The sequence below is a fragment of the Aquarana catesbeiana genome, linkage group LG10, assembly GCF_042186555.1.
Source record: "Aquarana catesbeiana isolate 2022-GZ linkage group LG10, ASM4218655v1, whole genome shotgun sequence".
Taxonomy (NCBI): domain Eukaryota; kingdom Metazoa; phylum Chordata; class Amphibia; order Anura; family Ranidae; genus Aquarana; species Aquarana catesbeiana.
Window position 1 is genome coordinate 111,394,513 of NC_133333.1, and position 26,118 is coordinate 111,420,630.

At 42.9% G+C, this 26,118-nt stretch overlaps 1 protein-coding gene across 2 annotated transcripts in view; it reads left to right on the forward strand.

Moving 5' to 3' along the window:
- The window catches only part of DIXDC1 (DIX domain containing 1), a 275,645-nt gene that overhangs the window by 205,942 nt on the left and 43,585 nt on the right, over positions 1-26,118 (forward strand). For both annotated transcript variants that reach the window (XM_073602439.1, XM_073602438.1), the window contains 3 exons: positions 5,213-5,317; positions 13,940-13,993; positions 14,105-14,176. In XM_073602439.1, coding sequence (XP_073458540.1) covers positions 5,213-5,317; positions 13,940-13,993; positions 14,105-14,176 — 231 coding nt within the window. The remainder of the gene's footprint in view (positions 1-5,212; positions 5,318-13,939; positions 13,994-14,104; positions 14,177-26,118) is intronic.

The window sequence follows — 26,118 nt, forward strand, 5'->3', positions numbered from 1 at the left end:
GTACATAGCTTTCTTAGTACCAGTGACATCATCACTTGGTCTTTGTGCTTGTCTATGCAATACAAGCATATCATGGCTTGTGAGATGGCCTGGCAGGGTGCTGTACATACAGTGCCTTGAAAAAGTATTTATACCCCTTAGAATTTTCCATGACATGTTACAACCAAAAACATAAATGTATTTTATTGGGAGTTTATGTGATAGACCAACACAAAGTGGTACATAATAGTGAAGTGGAAGAAAAATGATAAATGGTTTTCCAGATTTTTTACAAACAAATATCTGAAAAGTGTGGCGTGGATTTGTATTCAGCCCCCCCTGAGTCAATACTTTGTAGAACCACCTTTCACTGCAATTACAGCTGCAAGTCTTTTTGGGTATGTCTCTACCAGCTTTGCACATCTAGGGTGACATTTTTGCCCATTCTTCTTTGCAAAATAGCTCAAGCTCTGTCAGATTGGATGGAGAGCGTCTGTGAACAGCAATTTTCAAATCTTGCTGCAGATTCTCAATTGGATTTAGGTCTGGACTTTGTCTGGGCCATTCTAATACATGAATATGCTTTGATCTAAACCATTCCATTGTAGCTCTGGCTGTATGTTTAGGTTAATTGTCCTGCTAGAAGGTGAACCTCCCCCCAGTTTTTAGTCTTGTGCAGACTCTAACAGGTTTTCTTCTAAGATTGCCCTGTTGGCTCCGTCAATCTTCCCATCAACTCTGACCAGCTTCCCTGTCCCCGCTGAAGAAAAGCATCCCCACAACATGATGCTGGCACCACTATGTTTCACGGTGGGGATGGTGTGTTCAGGGTGATGTGCAGTGTTAGTTTTCCGTCACACATAGCATTTTGCTTTTAGGCCAAAAAGTTCAATCTTGATCTCATCTAGCCAGAGCACCTTCTTCCACATGTTTTCTGTGTCCCCCACATGGCTTCTCACAAACTGCAAACAGGACTTCTTATGGCTTTCTTTCAACAATGGCTTTCTTCTTGCCACTCCCCCATAAAGGCCAGATTTGTGGAGTGCACGACTAATAGTTGTCCTGTAACATCCGTTTCCGCCAAGCTCCGTTTTTTATGTGGGAAGAAAAACCTATTTTTCATCCGTAAAAAAAAACGGTACGGACGAAAAACGGATGTTAGCAGATGATCCGCTTACATCTGATCCTCTGACATTAGTTTTTAGACCCTTTTTTCCCCTCATTAAATACACTGTATATAGCTGGTTGCTAAGTAAGGGGCCTGGAAGCTGGCCACCGCGTCCTTAACAACCGATGAGTCATCAGCTGTCAGTGGGGTTCCCCGTTAACAGCTGAATGTAAAAAAATAAATAAATGGCTGGGAATCCCCCCCCCGGTCAATACTAGGCCCTTCGGGTCTAGTATGGATTTGGAAGGGACCCCCATGCCAAAAATTTTTTGTAAATATGGCGTGGGGTCCCCCCCAAAATCCATACCAGACCCTTATCCGAGCATGGAAAGAAAAGTGGGAAAGAAACGCTTAGGTGAAGTGTATAAAAATAAATGAGCTGCAATCCCTCTATGCAACATAAACACAGTGAAAAAAGTTTGGAAAAAAACGGAATTGTGCCAGAAAGAACTCGTGACCATGCGTATGATCACTAATCCACAATATTCTTGAAACGTGTAGATAAACAAATTAAGCACAAAATAAATAATAAGTGACAGTCCATCAAATGTACATTGCTTGATGTGAAATAATGACAATATTAGACAAAAGTCCATGTGCATAAAGTGAATATATATCAGCCATGTGATAAATAAAAGTCCATGTGAACTATGATTCCTGCTAAGAATAGACAAGAGTGCTTGTTCCACCACCGTAGGTAAACAATGGCTGCTTACCAGAAACTCATGATCCCCCACTACAGAGGATCAGAGAGAGCTGTTTAGAAGAATGATAATCTGGATCACAACCATAAAGCCAGGAGCCTTGGAATATGATAGCACATCAGAAACCTTGATACCGTAGTGAAGGAATTCCAACTAATCGGTAATAGGGCACCAACCCGCAGCAGAGTGGATATGATCATGAAAGATAGAAAGGCTCCAATAGTGTAAAACCGTAAAACTTTTATTAAAATGTAAAAGAAAAACAATGCACTCACATGCTGGTAGTATAAAGTAAGCGCCTGAAAATGTCTGGAGCCCCGGCCGGAAGCTTACAGACAACCCGTCCTACTGGTAACCACAGCAGCGATGAGAGGTGACGCGAACGCGTCTCTCTGCCCATGCATGCAGTCCGGCAGGTCAGGAAAGGGAGGGTATGAGCGAGCGCTCCCACCCCAAAGCTCCTTACCCCGGGGAACCCCGCTGACAGCTGATGACTCATCGATTGTTAAGGACGTGGCGGCCAGGTTCCTGGCCCCTTCCTTAGCAGCCAGCTATAGTGTTTGAAGTTCAGTCACTTTTTTTTTGTTGTTGTAAAAAACGGATGTCAGCGGATATGAAAACAAATGTAAAAATTGACATGCGCATCTGTTTTTGATCCATTTTTTTTACAAAAAATAATGTAACTGAACTAAAGAACAAAATTGAACGCCCATGTGAAACCAGCCTTAAAGCTTACTAAACTGATTTGTCCTCCTCCTAACTTGGTTAAAGGAACCTACACACATTTAATGGTGGTCAGATGTCTGGGCGTGTGATGACTGCAAAAGGATCTTTCATATGAAAGCTCTTTTTATAAACAAATGTTCAAATTAGCTAAAAATACTTGCTTGGACCTATTGAGAAGAGAGAGGATACTTAGTAAACACTCCCGGCAGTTCTCTGGGAAAATCCAACCAGCTGATTATTCTCCGAAAAGGATCCGGTATGGAATGTTTTTCAAGGTTGGGGAGTACATACAGACATATGATTCTTTTCCAATCTGGCCAAAACTGTCTCTGGTGCAAAAATAAAGTCATGTCTGGAGGCATCTCATGACTTTGAAAATGTACTAGAATAGCTTGTGTTATGTGTTGCTCAGAATCATCTGTTTCTAGCATGTTTATAAAGAACAAGATTGTTTTTGTAGTGCTTCAGCTGTATGCAGCATATGTCTTTACTACTTTTGGCTTTGCTTCTGTTGTCATAGAAGAAGAATGTGACACATATGTATGTGCTAAACAAGAATGCAAATTCCTCCTACACCATTGACTCACCTTCACACCATAAAAGTAAAAATAACTGCTGAGATGTTCTCATTAGTCATTTGCGTTATGCTTGTTAAATGTCCTGAAATTGCATGAACTTAAATTTACATTCTTAACAGAAAGGTCTGCTGCAAACTGGTAGTTCAGGGATGGATGAGGGCCATTGATGGAATCATTACATAGCTTCTTGTATCTTTCTGGTGTTGAGTTTTTTGCATGTGAGTACTAAGGGCAACCCTTTTGATGGCTAGGCAGTTTTTTCAATACCTCTTGGATTTTTTATTCACGTTGCATAATGCATTTATGTTATTTTGGCACATAGGGACTTTATCAAAAATTCTGTTTTTATGCAATCTTTATAGTTTACTGGCCCTTTTTCTTAACCCCCCACTCCACTCCCTTTCTTATGCTTCCTTATATTTTTTAACTGTAACTTAAATCCAGCAGTCTTCTGGATATTCCGATGACCTCACAGGTCCTTCCTCTACAGAGACGAGCATTTCTTCTTCCTGCACTGAATGGCGCTCATGTTATGATGTGTGAGTACTGTTTAGTGCAGCAGTAGCTGTGAGATGTGAGCCCAGGCCAATGTCATGATGCACTCCAAGGTGGTGTGTCCATGACAGTCTGGGCTCACAGAAAATGGGTTGAGTGACTCTGACTGTCATTAAACCCAAAAGAGGAGCTAAATCTAGTGGATGAGCAGACTTTTTGTAGAGGACTGACATTGAGTATTGCAGCAAAAGTTTTTCTATAAATTTTACTGCAGGACAATTAATTTTTTATTCTGTTGTTAACCTGGAATTATGCTTTAGGGTCTATTCACACTTATGCCTTGTGGTAAAGTGTGCATTAAGGCAGCATTTTAACACACTATGTACACAGTGTCTGGCACCCCATCACTGTGATCCGCGAAGCACAAAAAATTACTACCTTACACTGTGGTACTATGTGTTGATAAAAATGGTGCATGACCTTTGTTTGTTGGTTTGTTGGTAGCCATTTAAATTAATCTACAATAAGAACTAAGAGTAACTGTATATAGCCCAGTCTTTTGCAGGTAACATACCTAAACTGAGCATCTTATGTGAGGTTCACTGAGGATTGGACTTTGTAGGGCTTTTTCTCATGGGTTCTCTATATCCATTGGAAAAAAAAATTCTGTACCTTTCTCTGTGAAGCTAAAGGAATTAGTAATTCACCCGGCCTTCTAAACAATTTTGAGACAACATGACAGTATCTGGTGACATAGCAGGTTGTTTGTCGATAGCCAAATGTGTCACCACCAGTTGTTCTCAGTGACACATTTCAGTGTTTTCGGTGAGCCCATCTTCTTCTCAAAATGAAATTAAACCTGTTATTTTTTTGTTAGCTATAATAAGGCCAGAATCATTGGAGCCTCAAATCCCTGGGTGCTTTACTATGCAAGCCTTGACTTAAGCATGGAAAACTGAGCTCTGGTCTGTTTTCTTACAACTCCTATACTTCAGTATTGATCAGTGAGGCTACCCATTATTCCAGCTGACCAAGAGAGAGGTTTAGGAGGAGGCAGGACTTCACTGTCCGAACCTGAGATTCATAAAAATAAGCACCTTGAGTTTTAGGGTTCTTGGTGTGGTAAGCAACAATCTTGTGATATATACTGTATACACAACATTTTAATGGCCACATAAAGTGTATGATCTTCACCCATCAGGTTGTCTTTGTGATATCTAAGAGTACCCATAGGAGCGATGTGTGCTTAAAAATGTGGCCGTGCCATTCCTTGCTCTTTCCATTAATTTTTACATAGATGAATTTGTGATGGCAGCTAGCCACCAGTTCAGGTCAACAGAAATCTAAAGCAAATAGAAACTTGGGGATAATTATTTTTTTTGAGGGAAGACGGGCCACATAAAAATTATCTTTCACTTCTGACTAGCTGTACGCTTTATTTTAGCAATAAGTAGCAATTTTGACAGCTGCATTTTCATATGGACCTTAAAATGATATGTAATAACACAAAAAAATGTCTACCACTATGCCTATGTTAAGTTTGTTTTTTATTGGTTTATCAGGATGCCTTGCAGCAGAGAATGGCTCAGCAAGAAAGCGCTGTTCTTCAACTGAAGCAGGAGTTGTTAAGGGCGAACATGGACAAGGATGAACTTCATAACCAAAATGTAAGCTTAGTGCTATTGTAGAAACACTAAAGCTGGCAATAAACAAGTATTTTTTATTTTTTTGTTCAGTCAATGCAATATCTACACAAACAAGGTGGATGGAGAAATGTCCTCACCCCGCCAGGACATTGCATTCTGACAGTGGGACCCATTGCTATCAGAATACACTGAACAGCGACTGCAACCTCAGATTGACATACATATTCCAGCATGTTCCTTTAACATGAGTCAATTAAATGACATTGGTCAAGCAGGGACGGCCAGACACCAAGTGAAATTTGTCTGGTTCCTGCTGAACTAAGCAAATTTCACCCAGGTAATGGTCAGCTTAACCTGTATAGAAAGTGACTTTTAGAGGTGAGCGGCGGCGTTTTTAGAGAGCTCCGCTTACCGGTTCACTAATCCGGATCCATCAGCCTCTAATCTTCCCCTGACACGTCCCAGCGGACTGTGGGGGACCCGTGGGTCTCCTGTGCACTGAGGGGAGAGGAGAGTTTGCCGTCCTCGGCGGAGATCGCGGCCCGCCGGACGTCCCCGGCCTGCCTCGCGGCACTAGGCCGCAGCCGCGGACTTTCCCAGCGGACCGCGCCGCGGCCTCGAGGACCCTTGGCGCGGTCGGCGCCTCCGGCATCCATCACAGCCTGCTGCGGCTGCGGGTGGGATCTGAAGGCCGGGCTCGGGCCTGGTCACAGCTGCTACACGGGGCTTGATCTCCCCATCACCCCCCACGAACAAATAGGCCGCAACCCCGGCCTTTCCTGAGGATCCAGGGCCGCCGGACTGCCTGGGAGAGTGACTGATCCTGAGTGCCTGGAGGAGGGGGCCCTGAAACGGCTGGAGGCCTCCACCTGGACAGCAGAGCAGGCCCTATACCGCGGAGCAGGCCCTATACCATCCCCATCCCTGACCTCCTTGGTGAGGCCCTCTGTGGACGAATTGCATGTTCCTGTGGAGGCTTGAAGAGGATCCCTCCAGTACTACATAACTTCCAGGGCAGAAAAATGCAGTTCTTGGCAAAATATTAACCAGTAGGGGCCTGGCTTAGCAATGGCCGAGTAGAGACGTGTATTGCAGGGGCTCCCGGCCTCGGCCGATCCTTTTCGGCCAAACAGACGACCTGCTACGTTTATGGAGACGGAATGAACACCCCTAAAGGATACAGAACCAGAGCGATCACAAAAGAGACACGAACACCGACCACACAGCTCGGCATCCAGAGATACCTGACGGACAAAAGAGAGCTATCCCAGGGCGCCATTGCAGCCTCTCCACGTGACCTCCGCACTGTGAGTGACTTGAACAACACCGATATGTCACGGGCACCCTCCCCGACAATATCGACAGATCCAGGCCCACTCATGGGGACCCCCGCAGTGTTCAGATCGGCCACCGCTGATCCCACACCAGGCCAATCTCGCCTGGAAGACGATCTCCGCGCCATGCTACAGGCCCTACCCACGAGGGCAGACATTGAGACGCTAATCCAGCGAGTAGAGGAGGCCCATAAAAGAGACATACAAGAAATCAAAACGGACATCCAAACAATTGACCACAGGGTGACCACCGGAGAGAGCCTAACATCCGCCCTGGAATCTAGGATTCTATCTCTAGAACAAGCACAGGAGTCCCGGGACAGGGAACTCCAAGAGGTGCAGCTTCATTTAGAGGAAATGGAGGACCGCAGCCGCCGCAACAACCTGAGGCTGCGGGGGATCCCAGAGGCCACAGAATCTGAGGACTTGGCAGTAACGGTCACAGCCATATTCCATCGGCTGCTGGAAACCCCACCACCTACCTTAGAGATTGACAGGGTCCATCGTGCGCTGGGGCCGAAGTCCACGGATCCCGAGAGACCACGAGATGTCCTGTGCCGCCTGCATCGCTATGCTCAAAAAGAAGTTATCTTACGCGCGGCCTGGGAGAGTGGAGAAGTTGAATTTGATGGCGCCCGTGTCCAGATACTACCGGATATCTCCAGAGCCACATTACAGAGACAAGCTATGCTGCGACCGGCACTGGAGGCCGCCAGACAACAAGGCTGCACTTACAGATGGGGTTATCCCTTGGCAGTGATATTTCGCTCCAACCAAGCCGCCTTCACGTTGAGAACACCATCGGACCTCCCCGCCTTCTTCACCTTCATGGGGACAGACCCGGTTCCAGTGCCGAATTGGCTAATGAAAATAACAAGGCCGGCGGGCCGATCAGGCCCAGTGGCAGCGGGCCCCGGCCGGAATACCCGCTCTCAGAGGCGCCGAGGAAGATCTCGATCCACCACAAATAACAGATCGCGTGAGTCATAAACAAACATCAACCCGTGACTCTTTAACAAGCAGGGATGTATAAGGCTTCATCCGTGAAGCAAGTTATGTGTTATCCTCCAGTGGGGTTACTGTTCCTCCTTTGGGTTTTTTCTTTCTTGTTCTTTTTTGTTCTTTGTTTCCCACTGGAGTTTTACCTGTTTTGATTAAAGGACCTGTCACCACGTTAAACCTAGTGCCGATATCCAACGAGCGGCGGTTACACCCCCGACTGGACCCAGGTGGACTGTATTGCTGCCGAGCTGAAACTGACCTGAACTCCCTATTGAACACATGGCTCCACTAGAGGAAACTTCTATACAATCCGGGGTACAGTTCTGCACCTTCGGTTACACCTAAATGAAACTCTGGAATATAAGTGGGACACTGTTACCGCTGCCTTTATACGAGCTAACGAGACTTATGCTACCCAGTGGTGTCCTGAGAAGAGATGAGCTGAGCCTGGCAAGGTGCTGTTTGGCGCATCCCCACCCCCTCCCTCTAATGAGCAATACCTCCGGTGGCAACGGGTAATGGGCCCTCCATCCTATACACATGCGACACTCCAGCCACTCTAAGAGCTCCGTTGTAACCAAAAATAAGGACTGGGAACCGGAAAGACTACTCATAGCAAACCCAGACTTACAAGACCAGAACATTCAGACGAAGAAGTCCTGCCTACTAAGGCCATCGTGAACTTGCAGTGTCTGTAATTCAACTCATTACTCACCAACAAAATGGTTGTTTAAACACCTGCATGTTAGAGGGTAAGGACACTCTGCACCGGTTTCACTCTAAATGACTTTTAGCTATATAATTTCTACCAGATCTCCTACTCCAGCGTCCTTTATACAGAGACCATAGACTGAAGTATGCTGGAAGGGAGTGTACGTAAGGTATAAGAGCTAAAAGCTTCAGACTAACAATCCCTGCAGGGGAGGTCGGGCAAAACAATAAGCAGCAGAAGGGTGGAAGTCTATGAGGGGTGGGTAAAAACCGGCAGGGCCCAGATACACCAGGGAGGGGGGTGGGTGTGAGATGCCAGGGACACGATATAAGAGTACCCCACCCCTCCTGCTACCAACCTCTCTCTTGGAGGAAGGTCTACGAGGGCACACTGTGAAACCACGCAGCAGGCCTGGGGCCCTTTGTCTGAGAGACACGGGGCGGGAACTGTTGGATTTAGTGGAGATAACACGAATTGCAGACCCTCCCTGCAGAGTTAACATGTTTTAAAGATTACCGCAATAGAAACATTGTTGAAGAATATGGTTTCTGTTTTTTCCTTTTTATTTGAAGAATTTTATCAGTAACTTCTATAAACTCTCACCTGTAGAGCTTATTACGCTCAGAACGGGCTGAGAGGGATCTGGTTGACAACCGGGAGCCCCCCAAGGCCCTTGCTGATCAAACCCCCACCTAGGCCTGCGCTCATCACTCAGGTTTTTCCTGAAGAGCGTATAAGCAAAATTTTGCTATTACCTTAGATTTCACTTAGAGGGTCAGACACCCTCCTATTTCATTTTTTCTTTCCTTTTGACTTTATATCTTTTTCCAACTACCCCCCTCCCCTCCCCATCCACCCCACTACATCACCCCCCTCCCCCCACCACGCCCTCCGCAATCATGGACGAAATTACAATCGTCACCTTAAACGCAAAAGGCCTCAATGTCCCAGAAAAACGTAGAATGCTACAAAATGACATGAAGCGCATGAAGGCAGACATCGTCCTGCTACAGGAGACACACTTTAGGGAAAATGCCTTCCCTATTTTGAAAAATAGGCACTATCCAACAGTTTACCACTCGACATACAAGGAGGCCAAATCTAGAGGGGTTTCTGTTCAGATTTCTGCCAGAATCCCATGGACCATGACTGACATAAAGACAGACCCGATGGGCAGATTTCTCTTCCTTAAGGGAAAGATAGGAGAGACTAAAGTGACTATCGCCAACCTGTACACCCCAAACTGCCATCAAGAAGTCTTCATTAAAAAACATATGAAACTTCTCCAAACCTTCTCTGAAGGTCAACTTATAGTTGATGGAGACCTCAATATCCCCCTTATTCCTATGGAAGATACCTCGACGGGAACGTCCTCCACATCTCGAGGTGCACACAAAATAATTCACTCCATACTGCATGACACACAACTGATAGATATATGGCGCCTTTTCCACCCTGGAGAACGAGATTACACGTTCTTCTCCCGCCCACATCACTCGTACTCGCGAATAGACTACCTCATGATACCCCATAGTCAATTACAGGCAATCAGAGATATTAACATAGGATCTATTACATGGTCCGACCATGCCCCGGTCACGATGCGATACGCTTTGACTGATTTTTACAGGGGACAAAGAAAACCTTGGAGACTGAATGAGAGTTTACTACAGGACCCGGAGATAGTAGCGGACGTGACGAAAGAAATTTCAAATTACTTTCAAGTAAACCGCACCCCAGAATGCGATGCGGGACTAGTATGGGAAGCGCACAAACCTGTGATTCGGGGCATCCTGATAAAACATGGGGCTAGACTGAAAAAAATACGGACGGAACAAATGACCGCGATGATCAATAAACTACAGACATTAGAACAAGCACACAAACAGGACCCTTCTAGACAACTAGGCGCCCAGCTAGATATGACACGCACGCAAATTATGGAATTACTTCAATTTAAAGCTAAAGCAGCGATGCAAATCTCAAAGAAAAAAATATATGAATCTGGAAACAAATGTGGTAGACTGCTGGCACAATCCCTACAAACACAAAAGGCAGCATCCTATATACCACACGTAACCTCACAAGCGGGCCATAAAATATCCCTACCCCAACAAATCACAAACGAATTTAAATCGTATTACGAGAAACTCTATAATATATCAACTACACAGTCAACGACAGAACAGATGAGGGAATACCTGACTAACTCCCTTATGCCCACCCTGACGACTGATACAAGTGCATTATTAGAGGAACCTATCACATTGACAGAAATACAAGTAGCAATTAAAAACACTAAGCCAGGGAAAGCCCCAGGTCCTGACGGCCTTACGATACAATACTACAAGGCTCTTTTACTGCCTCTGGGAGATCATTTGACCGAACTATTCAACGATCTTACAGAGGGAGGTTTGTTCCATAGATCCACACTACAGGCCCAAATATCGGTCATTCCGAAAGAAGGGAAAGATCCGACCCAATGTGGGAGCTACCGCCCAATCTCCCTACTTAATACTGACCTCAAACTATTTACAAAAATAATAGCGACCAGACTACAACAACACCTTCCCCACTTAATACACCTAGATCAAGTGGGCTTCGTTCCGGGTAGAGAGGCGAGGGACAATACCATCAAGGTCTTAAACCTACTACACGCAGCTAACCTCACCAAAACACCGAGTATATTTATAAGCACCGATGCCGAAAAGGCGTTTGACCGTGTAAACTGGTCCTTCATGTTTGAAACACTCCGACACGCGGGAATAGGCGATAACATGATGCGCTGGATAAAAGCGATCTACACCACACCGACGGCCAGGGTCAGGGCGAATGGCGTGATCTCAGACCAGTTTCCAATCACCAACGAGACGAGGCAAGGGTGCCCTCTATCGCCCCTTCTTTTCGCACTCTCTCTCGAACCCTTTCTGTGCCACATAAGGCTAAACCCAAACATATCGGGAGTTACCATAAACCAGTCACAATATAAGGTGTCTGCGTATGCAGACGACCTTATGTTCTCAATCACGAAACCTACGATATGACTCCCAAACCTATTTAGGGAATTTGACTTATATGGGTCCCTCTCAAATCTGAAGATCAATTTCACCAAATCAGAGGCTATGGGGGTGGGAATTCCTAAACCACAACACTCGTTTCTCCAATCTAGCTTCAATCTGAAATGGACTACGACCTCATTAAAATATCTAGGTACACACATACCACAAACCTTGCCCAAACTATACGAGTTGAATTTCCCACCACTTTTAAAAAAAGTCCAAGCTCTCTTAAACCAATGGGGCACAGGACTGCACTCATGGCTGGGACGCTGCAACATACTAAAGATGTCTATACTACCTAAATTCCTTTACCTTATGCAGGCACTACCCGTCGCGATACCCTCGGCTTATTTCAGGAAAGTACAATCGCTCTTTACGACATTTGTCTGGACCAAACAGAGACCACGACTCTCTAACAAAATACTAATCCTCCCCAAACAACATGGCGGACTAGCACTCCCTGATGTGCGTACATACTACCGGGCAATACACCTAGGAAGATTGATAGATTGGTGCCGTCATACCGATACCAAACTTTGGACTCAGATAGAACAGAAACAAAGTATAGTTCCACTCCGGAGAGCCCCTTGGTGCTGCCCAGCAGTTCCGATTGAAATCAAGAAACACCCTCTAATAGGAAACACCATACAGGTCTGTGCTCGTCTTCTGCCCCGTGCATCCCTGTTCTCACCAAATTCTCCCTTATACCCAGTACTGGGAAACCCTTTGTTTGCGCCAGGCCTACAGGACGCAGTCTTTGAGAGACTAGCTGGAGAGGGTTTTTATCAAGCCTCCCACTTTAGCATTGGGGGGAGGTGGAGGACGAGCGCAGAACTTGCTGCACCTACGGGCCTTTACCACCTAGATTTCCTGAGGGCCCTCCAACTGAGCCATTTCCTCAAATCCATTCAGCCCCCCTCGAATGCCCTACCACCTACCACATTTGAGGACCTGTGCTCGACGCCGGGGGTGTTACAGCATACACTCTCTCTGACATATACCTTACTGAACACTCCCACACCAGATTTCGTACCACCAGGCTTACTTAAATGGGAGAAGGCATTAAACTGTAATTTTAACAGTACCAAAAGACAGCAAATTATTAGATTCACACACAAATCCTCGATATGCGCCAAAACCCAAGAAACGAATTACAAAATTTTAACACATTGGTATAGAACCCCAACACTCTTACACAAATACTTCCCAATGACACCTGAACTCTGCTGGAGATGCCAAGCAGAAAAAGGGACATTATTACACATATTCTGGTCGTGCCCTAAACTGACGAACTTCTGGCATACAATACAGACAATTATACAGAAATTTACAGACTATAACATTACTAATGACCCGGCATTTTTTCTCTTACATGCATCCAATATACCTACCAAAATATATAAAAAGTCTGTGCTCCGCCACCTTCTGGACGCAGCTAAAGCCTGCATACCGCTCCACTGGAAATCCCAGACACCCCCAACTTTAGGCTTGTGGATCAAAAAAGTAGAAGAAATCAAAAGAATGGAAGACCTTATACACACAGCTCAAAACAGACAGGAAAAATTCTCCAAGACATGGCAGTTGTGGAATATGTTCATTTATTCCAGCGAGGGCCATACCCTGCTAGAGACCTGAATAACCCTCCAATCAACCACATGGTAAATTAACAAACGAGACACACATCTGTGTCACAAGTACAGTCATGCCTCGGAGAGTTCTTTAAATACTCCGTGATTGCGAGGCACGTGTCCACCCCCCCCCTCCCCCCCCCCACATCCTATCCCCACCTCTCTACTCCTACTCTCGCTCTTACTCTTTTTCTAATCTTAGGACTTTAAAGTAATAATGGTAGGAGGGGAGCCTGATGGACTGCACCACTTAATACAAGAATACTTAAAGAATACGTAGAATATTCCTCTTCTGGTTTATATTCATGTTTTTTCCTATATTCTAATTGTTACCAAAGTGTTGAGACGACAGATGTTAACAGAAAGAACTAACAGGCTTAACTGTATATTGGATTATATGATTGTGCTCAACGTTATGACTGTTAACGTGTTGATGTTTATTGTTTGTATGTCGGTCCATGCGGGCCCCCTTGCCTGATATAAATAAAAAATTAAAAAAAAAAAAAAAAAAAAGAAAGTGACTTTAGTAACTACATTGACAAGCAAATCTCTTATCGAGAAAGTTGGCCAGTATAAGATCTCCCTGACCTTGCTGGAACTGCCATATCTTCAGAATCTGCAGATATCTCCTTGAGAAAACCGACTGATAGATGTGGAAAATACCTGTCTGTGATTTGTTCTTTCTCGTTATAGAAAAGACAAAACTTGTTCAAGCAAAGCAAAGATTTTCTAAAACATTGTAAAAGACTGTGCATTTATTAATGCATTGACAATGCTTATGAAAGCTTATTTTCTCTGATGTTAATGCCACAATGCCTAGAAGCTAGGCCTGAATCTGTTGTATCACTTGTTGTAAGCCTTATATGCGGAGGATGAAAATACTGAACACAATATAACTACTTTTACAGGTGGATTTGCAAAGAAAAATGGAAGAAAGAAGTCAGTTAATTGGGGATTATAAAGTGAGTATATGTTCATTTTTTGTGTCTTTTTCTTACTATATAGAGCATATAGCAATAACATAACGAAATAAAAAACAAATACCTATCAAACTGAACCTTATTCTTCTGCAGAAAGAAATCACACAAAAGGATTGGCTTATACAGCAGATGCAGGGGAAACTTTCAGAAGCAAGCTATCAAAAGGTACGTCACTCTGGTCGACTGTTTCCGGCATTGGGTAGTGGGCTTACCCGATTATGTAGCCATGTACTATAGGTTATAGTTAACTACCTACTATAAATGATGATAATATTAGGATTATTGGATCATAAAAAGAATACACATGGTCAAAAGCTTAATGGGTTTATAAAGGACAATGAATCCCATGGTGAGCCCCAATATCCTTTTTTTGCTGTAGGAACTATGTAATTTTCTTTAGCAGACCAAAACGTGATACTTAAAGCAGCAATAAAGTCCACTTTGTGATTTTTACCTACAGGTAAGCCTATACTAAGTATCCATCCTTCCACTGTATGTGATCAGTACTAAACACCTTCATCTCCACCTTCCTCTCTGTATAATGTATCTAGTGTACCATTCTCAAGCTCTGTGTTAACCCCCCCCCAAAAATGAGTTCACCTTGTGGTATCAACTTTCCAAAAAAAGGTAATTTCAGGGGCTTTTCTGGCATTCTTTGTAACAGAAAGTAAGGGAAACTGTTTTTTTTTTGTTTTTTTTTTCTTTTATAGTATCAAACAAAAAAAACAGCGGTTAATAATTACCACCAGAAGAAAACTCTGTTGAACAAAAAAAAAAATTCTATAAAACTAATATGGGTGCAATCTTGCATGATGGAGTAGTTGTCAGTCAACCTATCTCAGCGCTGAAAACTGAAAAGTGGCCTGATAATGAGGTCGGTACTCAAATGATTAACTAGGCATTAGCACGCAAGCTAGCTTTTCTAGCATGCTGAAAAATGCTATGAAAAAGGATTGAGCCTTTCACCCTGCATGAATCATATCAGTTCTTTACTTTGCTAAATCTGATAGAAGACAAAAGGGGGTGCCAACTATGTAGCAGTTCCAGAGAGGTCATGCAGATTTTGCTCTACCAGCTACCCTCATATAGATATCAGACAGGTTTGGGGGGCTCCAAACGAATCCTTGAGCAAGAATGAGTTGTCTAATCCTGATGTTTTTGCTGGATTTGGGCAAATTATCTCCCACTACCACCAACATTTAACAGTGATCAGACAGGAGCAAACCCTTGTCCGGTTGTTTCACTTTTCTCACCACTAAGCTGGCCTAGGAGGTGTCTGCATGTCTTCCTTCTTTTCTCTTCACAGGCTAAACACAGTCACATGGCAACGATGTATCTGTAGATATATCTTAGTGTGATCTCTATGACGTCTGAGCTATGGACTGTCCCACATGGTTGCGCAGTGGCCATGTTTGTTTACCTTTTAGATGTAAGTGACCCAAATCACCCCTGCATTTGCAGATGCCCTCTACAGTCTCTACATAACCAGATTGTATGGCCAGTTTCAGGGTGAACCTCTTTCACATACCAGTGTTACGTTTTTTTTTTTGTTTTTTTTTAAGGGAGCCAAACTATCCATAGAAAACTGACACCAACATAAAAACTGCATTCAGATGGAACTGAACCCTGCTTCGAGTTCTGTAAGGCAGGAGTGTTAACTATTCAGCTGCTGTTCTGTGCAAAGTTGTTAAAACCATAGGCTGTTCTTTTTCTATCACAAATCAGCATCTGTTAAGTTTCACCACAACAGAGACAAGGTATATCAGACTTTTACTAGTCCCAGGTTCTCCGTTTTCTGGCTAATTGATCCTCATTTGTACATATGGCTGGAGTACGTAGGCTGCTAAAAACATGCGAACACCAGATGGTGCGTTCATAAACAGCTGATTAATTATTCATACTTGTTTGTGTAGTGCACAAAACTCATCGGCCTTTAAAATGTTTTACTATCATTAGCCATTCTAAGTACTTCATTGGATTTACAGTATGTCATACAGAAGTGATCCAAAAGAGCTTTGTAGAAATTGTATGTAAAACATTTAATTGTTGAGCAATAGAAATTGTTTTGTGCGTTTGTACATTTTTTTAAACTGGGATTTCTCTAACAGCCAGATTTCCTTTTCCATTATTTTGTTCCTACTTTGCTATCATAAACCCTTTCTGCTGATGAGCAGTGAGAGTTTAAAAAGCAGATTACTCTTCACACATTCACGTTTATGGGTTTAGGCTCAATTTTTTTTCAGTCACTAGTGAATCTTTGTGCAGCACATTGTTAAAGTATCCTATGTGCTGCAGTTTAGCTGTGTTTTTTTCTAAGTACAACTTATATTTATAGTACCCATTGCAATATTGGAGCAAGCTCTGGGACCTGCCATAATCGTCACCAAACACTGACAGTGATGCATAGAAAAGTAAAGAATTTAGATGACCTTACAGGTTGCAATAATGCAAACACACAGAACATCAGCACTGAGAAAGCAGAGAACACTGTGTATAACCCCTTTCTGCCCACGGTCTGTAGGGGATATTAATCAATGTTCCCTCTTTGACTGCTAGCAGTTGACACTGTGTGTGTCTGCTAGTTCTGCCCATCACTGACAGCTCCAGTTTACACTCACATTCAGATGCCAGTCAGAGTAGTTCCTGGTCATGTGATGTTATGACCAGTGGCGGCCCGTCCATTAAGGGCACACGGGCGCCGCCTGCTCTATCCACGCCACCCCCTATATGGTTAATGGATTCATTCATAGCATGAATCTATCCATGGCCACCGCGGCCACCCCCTATTCATGCGTCCGGCCCCTTTCAGGGCCTCGGGCGTGTGAATTACAGTGGCGGGGGGTGTTTTTTAAGCACCTGATTAGAGCCATAGGCTCTAATAGGCTCCAACATAGGGTGGACTCGTGGCGCAGAGCATTGCACTCGGTGGCCCCCCAGATGTGTTAGAAAAGCAAATGAGTATTCCCTTTTCTAACAGTGAATGGCCTCTCCACCAATCATGAAGCGCACGTCTATTACCCGTTTCCCGATTGGCTGAAAGAGCAGGCGATCCTATTGGATGCCTAGGAGGAGGGGAGGAGACCTATGGCAGAAGCCACCGTGATCTCAGAAGGGAAGAGGACAGAGGAGACGTTGCCAGATGCCCGCCACAGCCTGTCCCCCTGTCCGATGTGCCCGCCGAACCCCAATGTGCCTGCCAATACCCCATGTGCGTGCCGATCCGGGGGGGGGTTGAGGTGCCACGGGGGGGTTTGGTTGTTTGTCGCCCCCCCAACAAAAAACCACCAACCGCCACTGGCTATGACATAGCTTAAAGCCCAACTCCAAGCAAACCTACCTCTACCATCATTCTCTCCCACCTACCTCTAACCCATCTTTCCAAGCGTTTAGCTTTTCTTACCTGGTGAAGCAAATTATGCTGACCTGAGTCCCCCCATCCAGGTCCCTTGCTGATGCTGTTTCTGCCTACAGGGAACACTAGTCCAGCACCGCACATTAACCCTCACCAGCAGGTTCCCTTCACTCCCCTCAGTCAGACTCTAGCAGTAGTCTTCTGGATCCTTACAGCCAATGGAAATTGTCCACATCATGTTCTCCTTGTACAAGTGTGCACATCCTTCTTAGAATGACTCAGGACTCCACCCTCCTGAAGAGACTACAACCCCTGGCAAAAATTATGGAATCACCAGTCCCTGAGGATGTTCCTTCAGTTGTTTATTGTTGTAGAAAAAAAGCAGATCACAGACATGGCCAAAAACTAAAGGCATTTCAAATGGCAACATTCTGGCTTTAAGAAACACTAAAAGAAATCAAGAAAAATAATTGTGGTGACCAGTAACAGTTAGATTTATAGAACAAGCACAGGGAATAAATTATGGAATCACTCAATTCTGAGGAAAAAATTATGGAATCACCCTGTAAATTTTCATTACAAACACTAACACCTGCATCAGATTAAATCTGCTTGTTAGTATGTAGATAAAAAGGAGTGATCACACCTTGGAGAGCTGTTGCAACAAGTGGACTGACATGAAGCATGGCTCCAACACCAGAGATGTCAATTGAAAAAAAGGAGAGGATTATCAAACTCCTTAAAGAGGGTAAATCATCACGCAGTGTTGCACAAGATGTTGGTTGTTCACAGTCGGCTATGTCTAAAACATGGACCAAATACAAACAACATGGGAAGGTGGTTAAAGGCAAGCATACTGGTAGACCAAGGAAGACATCAAAGCGTCAAGACAGAAAACTTAAAGCAATATCCTTGAAAACAGAAAATGTACAACAAAACAAATGAGGAACAAATGGGAGGAAACTGAAGTCAACATCTGTGACCGAACTGTAAGAAACCGCCTAAAGGAAATGGGATTTACATACAGAAAAGCTAAAAGAAAGCCATCTGTAACACCCAAGCACAAAAAAACAAGGTTACAATGGGCTAAGGAAAGGCAATCGTGGACTGTGGATGATTGGATGAAAGTCATATTCAGTGATGAATCTCGAATCTGCATTGGGCAAGGTGATGATGCTGGAACTTTTGTTTGGTGCCGGTCCAATGAGATTTATGCAGACGACTGTCTGAAGAAAACATGCAAATTTCCACAGTCAATTATGATATGGGGCTGCATGTCAGGTAAAGGCACTGGGGAGATGGCTGTCATTAAATCTTCAATAAATGCACAGGTTTACATTGAAATTTTGGACACTTTTCTTATCCCATCTATTGAAAGGATGTTTGGGGATGATGAAATCATTTATCAAGATGATAATGCATCTTGCCATAGAGCAAAAACTGTGAAAAAAATCCTTGAAGAAAGACACATAAGATCAATGTAATGGCCTGCAAACAGTCTGGATCTCAATCCAATTGAAAATCTGTGGTGGAAGTTAAAGAAAATGGTCCATGACAAGGCTCCAACCTGCAAAGATGATTTGGCAACAGCAATCAGAGAAGGCTGGAGCCAGATTGATGATGAGTACTGCTTATCACTCATTAAGTCAATGCCTCAGAGACTGCAAGCAGTTATAAAAGCCAGAGGTGGTGCAACAAAGTATTAGTGATGTGTTGGAGTGTTATTTTGTTTGTTTGTTTTTCATGATTCCATAATTTTTTCCTCAGAATTGAGTGATTCCATAATTTATTCCCTGTGCTTGTTCTATAAATCTAACTGTTACTGGCCACCACAATTATTTTTCTTGATTTCTTTTAGTGTTTCTTAAAGCTAGAAAGTTGCCATTTGAAATGCCTTTAGTTTTTGGCCATGTCTGTGATCTGCTTTTTTCTACAACAATAAACAACTGAAGGAACATCCTCAGGGACTGGTGATTCCATAATTTTTGCCAGGGGTTGTAATATGCTGCCAGGAAGCATCAGGCGCACAGACATGCTAAGATAAGTTGTGGCAGGAGCAGCTTGTGAACTGTCATATTCTGGACAGAGAGAGCAGGAAGTTAATAGGCTGAGTAGGGTTGCTTCATAGTCAGAAGGCCATACTTTTTAAGTTTTTCATAGGATACTTTGTGGAAAATTCATGTGTAAGGGATTTTACTTTTAAATGGAAGTAGACAAAGAAATTGTGGTCCTCGTACCATACAGTGGGGACGGAAAGTATTCAGACCCCCTTAAATTTTTCACTCTTTGTTATATTGCAGCCATTTGCTAAAATCATTTAAGTTCATTTTTTCCCTCATTAATGTACACACAGCACCCCATATTGACAGAAAAACACAGAATTGTTGACATTTTTGCAGATTTATTAAAAAAGAAAAACTGAAATATCACATGGTCCTAAGTATTCAGACCCTTTGCTGTGACACTATATTTAACTCAGGTGCTGTCCATTTCTTCTGATCATCCTTGAGATGGTTCTAAACCTTTATTTGAGTCCAGCTGTGTTTGATTATACTGATTGGACTTGATTAGGAAAGCCGCACACCTGTCTATATAAGACCTTACAGCTCACAGTACATGTCAGAGCAAATGAGAATCATGAGGTCAAAGGAACTGCCTGAAGAGCTCAGAGATAGAATTGTGGCAAGGCTCAGATCTGACCAAGGTTAAAAAAAATTTCTGCTGCACTTAAGGTTCCTAAGAGCACAGTGGCCCCCATAATCCTTAAATGGAAGACGTTTGGGACGACCAGAACCCTTCCTAGAGCTGGCCATCCGGCCAAACTGAGCTATCGGGGGGAGAAGAGCCTTGGTGAGAGAGGTGAAGAAGAACCCAAAGATCACTGTGGCTGAGCTCCAGAGATGCAGTCGAGAAATGGGAGAAAGTTGTAGAAAGTCAAACATCACTGCAGTCCTCCACCAGTCGGGGCTTTATGTCAGAGTGGCCCGACGGAAGCCTCTCCTCAGTGCAAGACACATGAAAGCCCGCATGCAGTTTGCTAAAAAAACACCTGAAGGACTCCAAGATGGTGAGAAATAGGATTCTTTGGTCTGATGAGGCCAAAATAGAACTTTTTGGCCTTAATTCTAAGCGATATGTGTGGAGAAAACCAGGCACTGCTCATCACCTGTCCAATACAGTCCCAACAGTGAAGCATGGTGGTGGTAGTATCATACTGTGGGGGTGTTTTTCAGCTGCAGGGACAGGACGACTAGTTGCAATCGAGGGAAAGATGAATGCGGCCAAGTACAGGGATATCCTGGACGAAACCATTCTCCAGAGTGCTCAGGACCTCAGACTGGGCCGAAGGTTTACCTTCCAACAAGACAATGACCCTAAGCACACAGCTAAAATAACTAAGGAGTGGCTTCACAACAACTCCGTGACTGTTCTTGAATGGCCCAGCCAGAGCCCTGACTTAAACCCAATTGAGAACCTGGAGAGACCTAAAAATGGCTGTCCACCAACGTTTACCATCCAACCTGACAGAACTGGAGAGGATCTGCAAGGAGGGATGGCAGAGGATCCCCAAATCCAGGTGTGAAAAACTTGTTGCATCTTTCCCAAAAAGACTCATGGCTGTATTAGATCAAAAGGGTGCTTCTACTAAATACTGAGCAAAGGGTCTGAATACTTAGAACCATGTGATATTTCAGTTTTTTTTTTTTAATAAATCTGCAAAAATGTCAACAATTCTGTGTTTTTCTGTCAATATGGGGTGCTGTGTGTACATTAATGAGGAAAAAAAGAACTTAAATGATTTTAGCAAATGGCTGCAATATAACAAAGAGTGAAAAATTTAAGGGGGTCTGAATACTTTCCGTCCCCACTGTATATGCAGTGTGGAAGGGTGCATTATCCTTTATTAAAAAAAAAAAAATATATATATATATATATAAGGAATTTAGGACTTTGAAGAGACTATTGACATTGTGAAGGTGGATTGGTAAAAGGAAATATTTAATAACATGAAAAGATGTAAAAAATGCATATCAATGATACAAAACAAGTAAAAAGTATTGATCATATATATACACGCATACATATGCATATATAATGGACATCAAGGATACATAAATATATATGAGCTTGGCAACACATAGTAGTGTAGAGAAATTAACAGATACATTCTGTAGATTTATATATATATATATATATCACATTGCAATATAGAATGGTATAAACATGATTAATGTAGATGATGGGCTGGAGTAATTTTTGATACAGGCATGTATCTGCATCCTAAAATCCACACTCATCAGGGGCGGATGCTCAGGAGTATCTATAAAGAATAAATATAATTAATCTATTATGGCACTAAACATGACAGGAAGAGGCGAATATGCCAGTCCTGGATACTTACATATCATGAAATATATTGGAGTATAGTGAGTGTTTAGCTCTGCCGCAGTATATATGCGGTGCGTGGTCTCTAAGTGCTGAAAGGATCTGCTACTGATGGGTTTGTGCCAGATACCACAGCATACCTTCAGAGGTCTAATGCCTCGACGGGTCAGGGCTATATATGCAGCAAAAGAGGGACAAAGCAATATTAGGTGGGTGGTCATAAAAGTAGGGCTGGTGTGTGTATGTGTATACACACTATATATAATTATTATTTTTAAATTTTGTCTATTTGTTAGCCTATCATGACAACATAAGCAGGGAAGTGATTGAAACTGTGTACCAAATAAAAACCTTCTATGTCTATAAACTAAAAAACTAAAAATGATTTAGGTAGGCAAATTAGTCCTGGAGTTATACTTAAGTTGATTAATACACACTGCCACTGATAACTTTGTGGTCAGAAAATCTAGATTTGAATGATATCTGGTCACAAAAGGATTAAGTATTCATACTGTACATCATATGACACAAAGAAAGCAGTTATTTACAGAGAAGACAAACTGACATCTGTTGGACTGCCAAAGGCTATCATTGCTGCTCTAAAAAATAACAGTCTGTCTCAACTGAACAAAAAAGCACCTAAAGTCTGCAGTTAACTAATCTGAATATAGCAAACAAAGAAGTCTGCATTGTCTTTGTTCTAGCGTGATATGTTCACTAGTATATTCCTTTCCTAGTGCTAACGTTGGCTAACTTCTCTTTCTAGAATGATCTGCAGAAAGAGTTAGACCACAGGAACGGTCTTCTGCAACAATACATAAGCAGAGAGGATGACCAGGTAGAAGTGTAGTGTCTCCTGCTTTTCTATATATATATATATTCAGTATCTCACAAAAGTGAGTACACCCCTCACATTTTTGTAAATATTCTATTATATCTTTTCATGTGACAACACTGAAGAAATGACACTTTGCTACAATGTTACATAACAGATGTTTCTCAGAAAAGAATAATAAAAAAGTGCTTCCATAGCGTAAAACCATAAGGTATTTATTTTATAAAGAATAATAAGAGGTATTGCACTTACATTTGTAAAAAAGCATCATAAGCAAAGTAAAAACAAAGCCGTCCGGCTCCCTGTAACAGACCGTGGTTCCGGGACTTCCATGTATCGCGGTGACGTCAGCACGTAGCTCCTCCCTACACGTTTCATCACACCTGACTTCATCCTGGGGCACGTCAGGTGTGATGAAACGCATAGGGAGGAACGACGTGTTGACATCACCGCGATACACGGAAGTCCTGGAAACACGGGCTGTTACAGAGACTCGGCCGGCTTTGTTTTTATTTTGCGTATGATGCTTTTTTACAAATGTAAGTGCAATACCTCTTATTATTCTTTATAAAATAAATAACTTATGGTTTTATGCTATGGAAGCACTTTTTTATAATTTTTTTTATTATTCTTTTCTGGGAAACATCTGTTATAATCTTCCTGTATGAGCCACAAACTCCTGCAAAGGCGATGGGATCTTGACCATGTGCCATCAAAGGCTCCTATAACTAAGAGACCCACAGGAGCCGGTAAGCTGCAGTTTGTGTGGAGATGGAAGGCAGACCTTTTTCTCTTATCACCATTCTTTGGTGTTTTGTGTGCTATCTGCACAGTGGAGATCAACTATCAATTTGAATAGACTATTAATTATATACTATATGAATAATTACATTTACTACACTTTTACATCTGAATAAGGTTACAGTACCATATTTGTCACATTTCAGTTTACAGTGCGACTTGATATTTGAAAATTGTTTATTGATGTGTGTATCTTGTAGCAAAGTCGCAGCCGTTTACATTCACTATTTTTGTTTGCAATCACTTATTTGGTGTCACCAATTATTTTAGGATAGCGCAGTAATTATAAACCATATTTATATGTACTCACTTTTGTTGCCAGCAGTTTAGACATTAATGGCTGTGTGTTGAGTTATTTTGAGGGGACAGCAAATTTACACTGTTATACAAGCTGTACACTCACTACTTTACATTGTAGTAAAGTGTCATTTCTTCAGTGTTGTCACATGAAAAGATAGAATAAAATATTTACCAAAATGTGAGGGGTGTACTCACTTTTGTGAGATACTGTGTGTGTATATATATATATATATATATATACAGTATATATATGTGTCATATTGACATAAAGCCCCTTAATTCCCAGGCACATTACAGTCTGACTGAACAATCTTTGTACAACCACCTTAAGATTTACTAAATATTTGCAATATGAAACCTTAACTATCCTTCTACATAGGTTTGGTGGATTCAACAGTAATTGAAATGTGAATAGTAAGCTTTAGACCTATTTCACACTATGCCGCCACCAGCGTCAGCGGTAAAGCAGCACTATTTTTAGCACCGTTCCAGTGGCGCTATTCGGCCACTAGCGGGGCGGTTTTAACCCCCCGCTAGCGGCCGAAAAGGGGTTAAATCCGCCCGTAAAACACCACCGGCAGTATCGCAGCACTGCCCCATTGATTTCAATGGGGAGCAGCGGTGGAGGAGCGGTGAGTTCACCGCTTTTTCACCGCTCCAAAGAAGCTGCTGGCAGGACTTTTTCTGACGCCCTGCCAACACACCGCTCCAGTGTGAGTGAATGGAGCAGCTGTTTTAGGGTGGTTTCCAGGCGCTATTTTTAACGCTATAGCTCCTGCAAAACACTTCAGTGTGAAAGGGGTCTTAGAGTCACTGGAATAGTTCTAATTTCCAGGCCATTCATTTAAAGAAAGAACTAAAGCCATTTCACAAGTGGTTGATCTGCGCCTTTATAACCTCTCTAACCACCCACCTACTGTAAATCCCAACATTGCAACCAGGCAGTGGCAACTGGCAACTTGGCAGGCAACTTCGCTTTCTGAGTTTGACATGCGGCGCCACCTGGTGGGGTCAATGGGACTGTGCCACAACCGTGCGCCAAACCCTTAAGCCTAGATCATCGGTCGAAAAATCGTACGTTTTTTTTTTTCTTTTTGCATGCTAGTCTCCATATCGAAAACGAATAGGTTACTAAAGTACAGAAATTCTTGTATGACAGAATAAAAATTTGGAAGTGATGTAATGTATTGTATTTGTATTTTCAGACAAAAACTGTACTGATTAAATGAAAATTGTACGATCTGGTATCGTACGAGAAAATTTTTCGCATTTGTCCCTTCAGAAAATTTGATGAAACAGATGAAAGCTGTGTACTAACGATCAGATTATCATACGATCGCTTTGAAAGCAGTATTTTTTGTATGATATTCTGATCGTGTGTGCGGGGCTTTAGCTGTCAGTTGGTATAACAAAAATTATGTAACTGTGCTCTCACTATCACAAATTTAAATTTATACAAATAGTGCTTAGAATTCCATCTTAGGCCATATACAGTGCCTTGAAAAAGTATTCATACCCCTTGAAATTTTCCACATTTTGTCATGTTACAACCAAAACCATAAATGTATTTTATTGGGATTTCATGTGATAGACCAACACAAAGTGCCACACAATTGTGAAGTGGAAGTCAAATTTTTTTTGCAAATAAATATCTGAAAAGTGTGGCTTGCATCTGTATTCCGCCCCTTTACTCTGATACACCTAACTAAAGTTTTAGAGGAACCAATTGCCTTCAGAAGTCACCTAATTAGTAAATAGAGTCCACCTGTTTGTAATTTAATCTCAGTATAAATACAGCTGCTCTGTGAAGCCCTCAGAAGTTTTTTAGAGAACCTTAGTGAACAAACAGCATCATGAAGGCCAAAGAACACACCAGACAGGTCATGGATACAGTTGTGGAAAAGTTTAAGCCCGGGTTCACACCACAACGGGCTGCGGATCGCACAGGAGCGCTGTGCGTCCCTGTTCACCGTTTCAGGGACGAATCAGGGCCGATTCTATGCCTGAATTCGGCCCTGAAACGCAGCCAAAGACGCACAGCGTTTTTGTGCAGTGCGCACCGCAGCCGCCCCGGAGATATGTGAACTGGCTCCATAGGGAGCCAGTCACATTCTCCTGCTATGCGAATTAGAGGTGCGGAAACGCACCTCTAATTTGCATAGGTGTGAACCCGGGCTAAAGCAGGGTTAGTTTCTAAAAAAAAATCCCAAGTTTTGAACATCTCACGGAGAACTGTTCAATCCCTCATTGGAAAATGGAAAGAGTATGGTAAAACTGCAAACCTACCAAGACATGGCCGTCCACCTAAACTGACAGGCCGGGCAAGGAGAGCATTAATCAGAGAAGAAGCCAAGAGGCCCATGGTACTGTAACTCTGAAGGAGCTGCAGAGATCCACAACTCAGGTGGGAGAATCTGTCCATAGGCAACTATT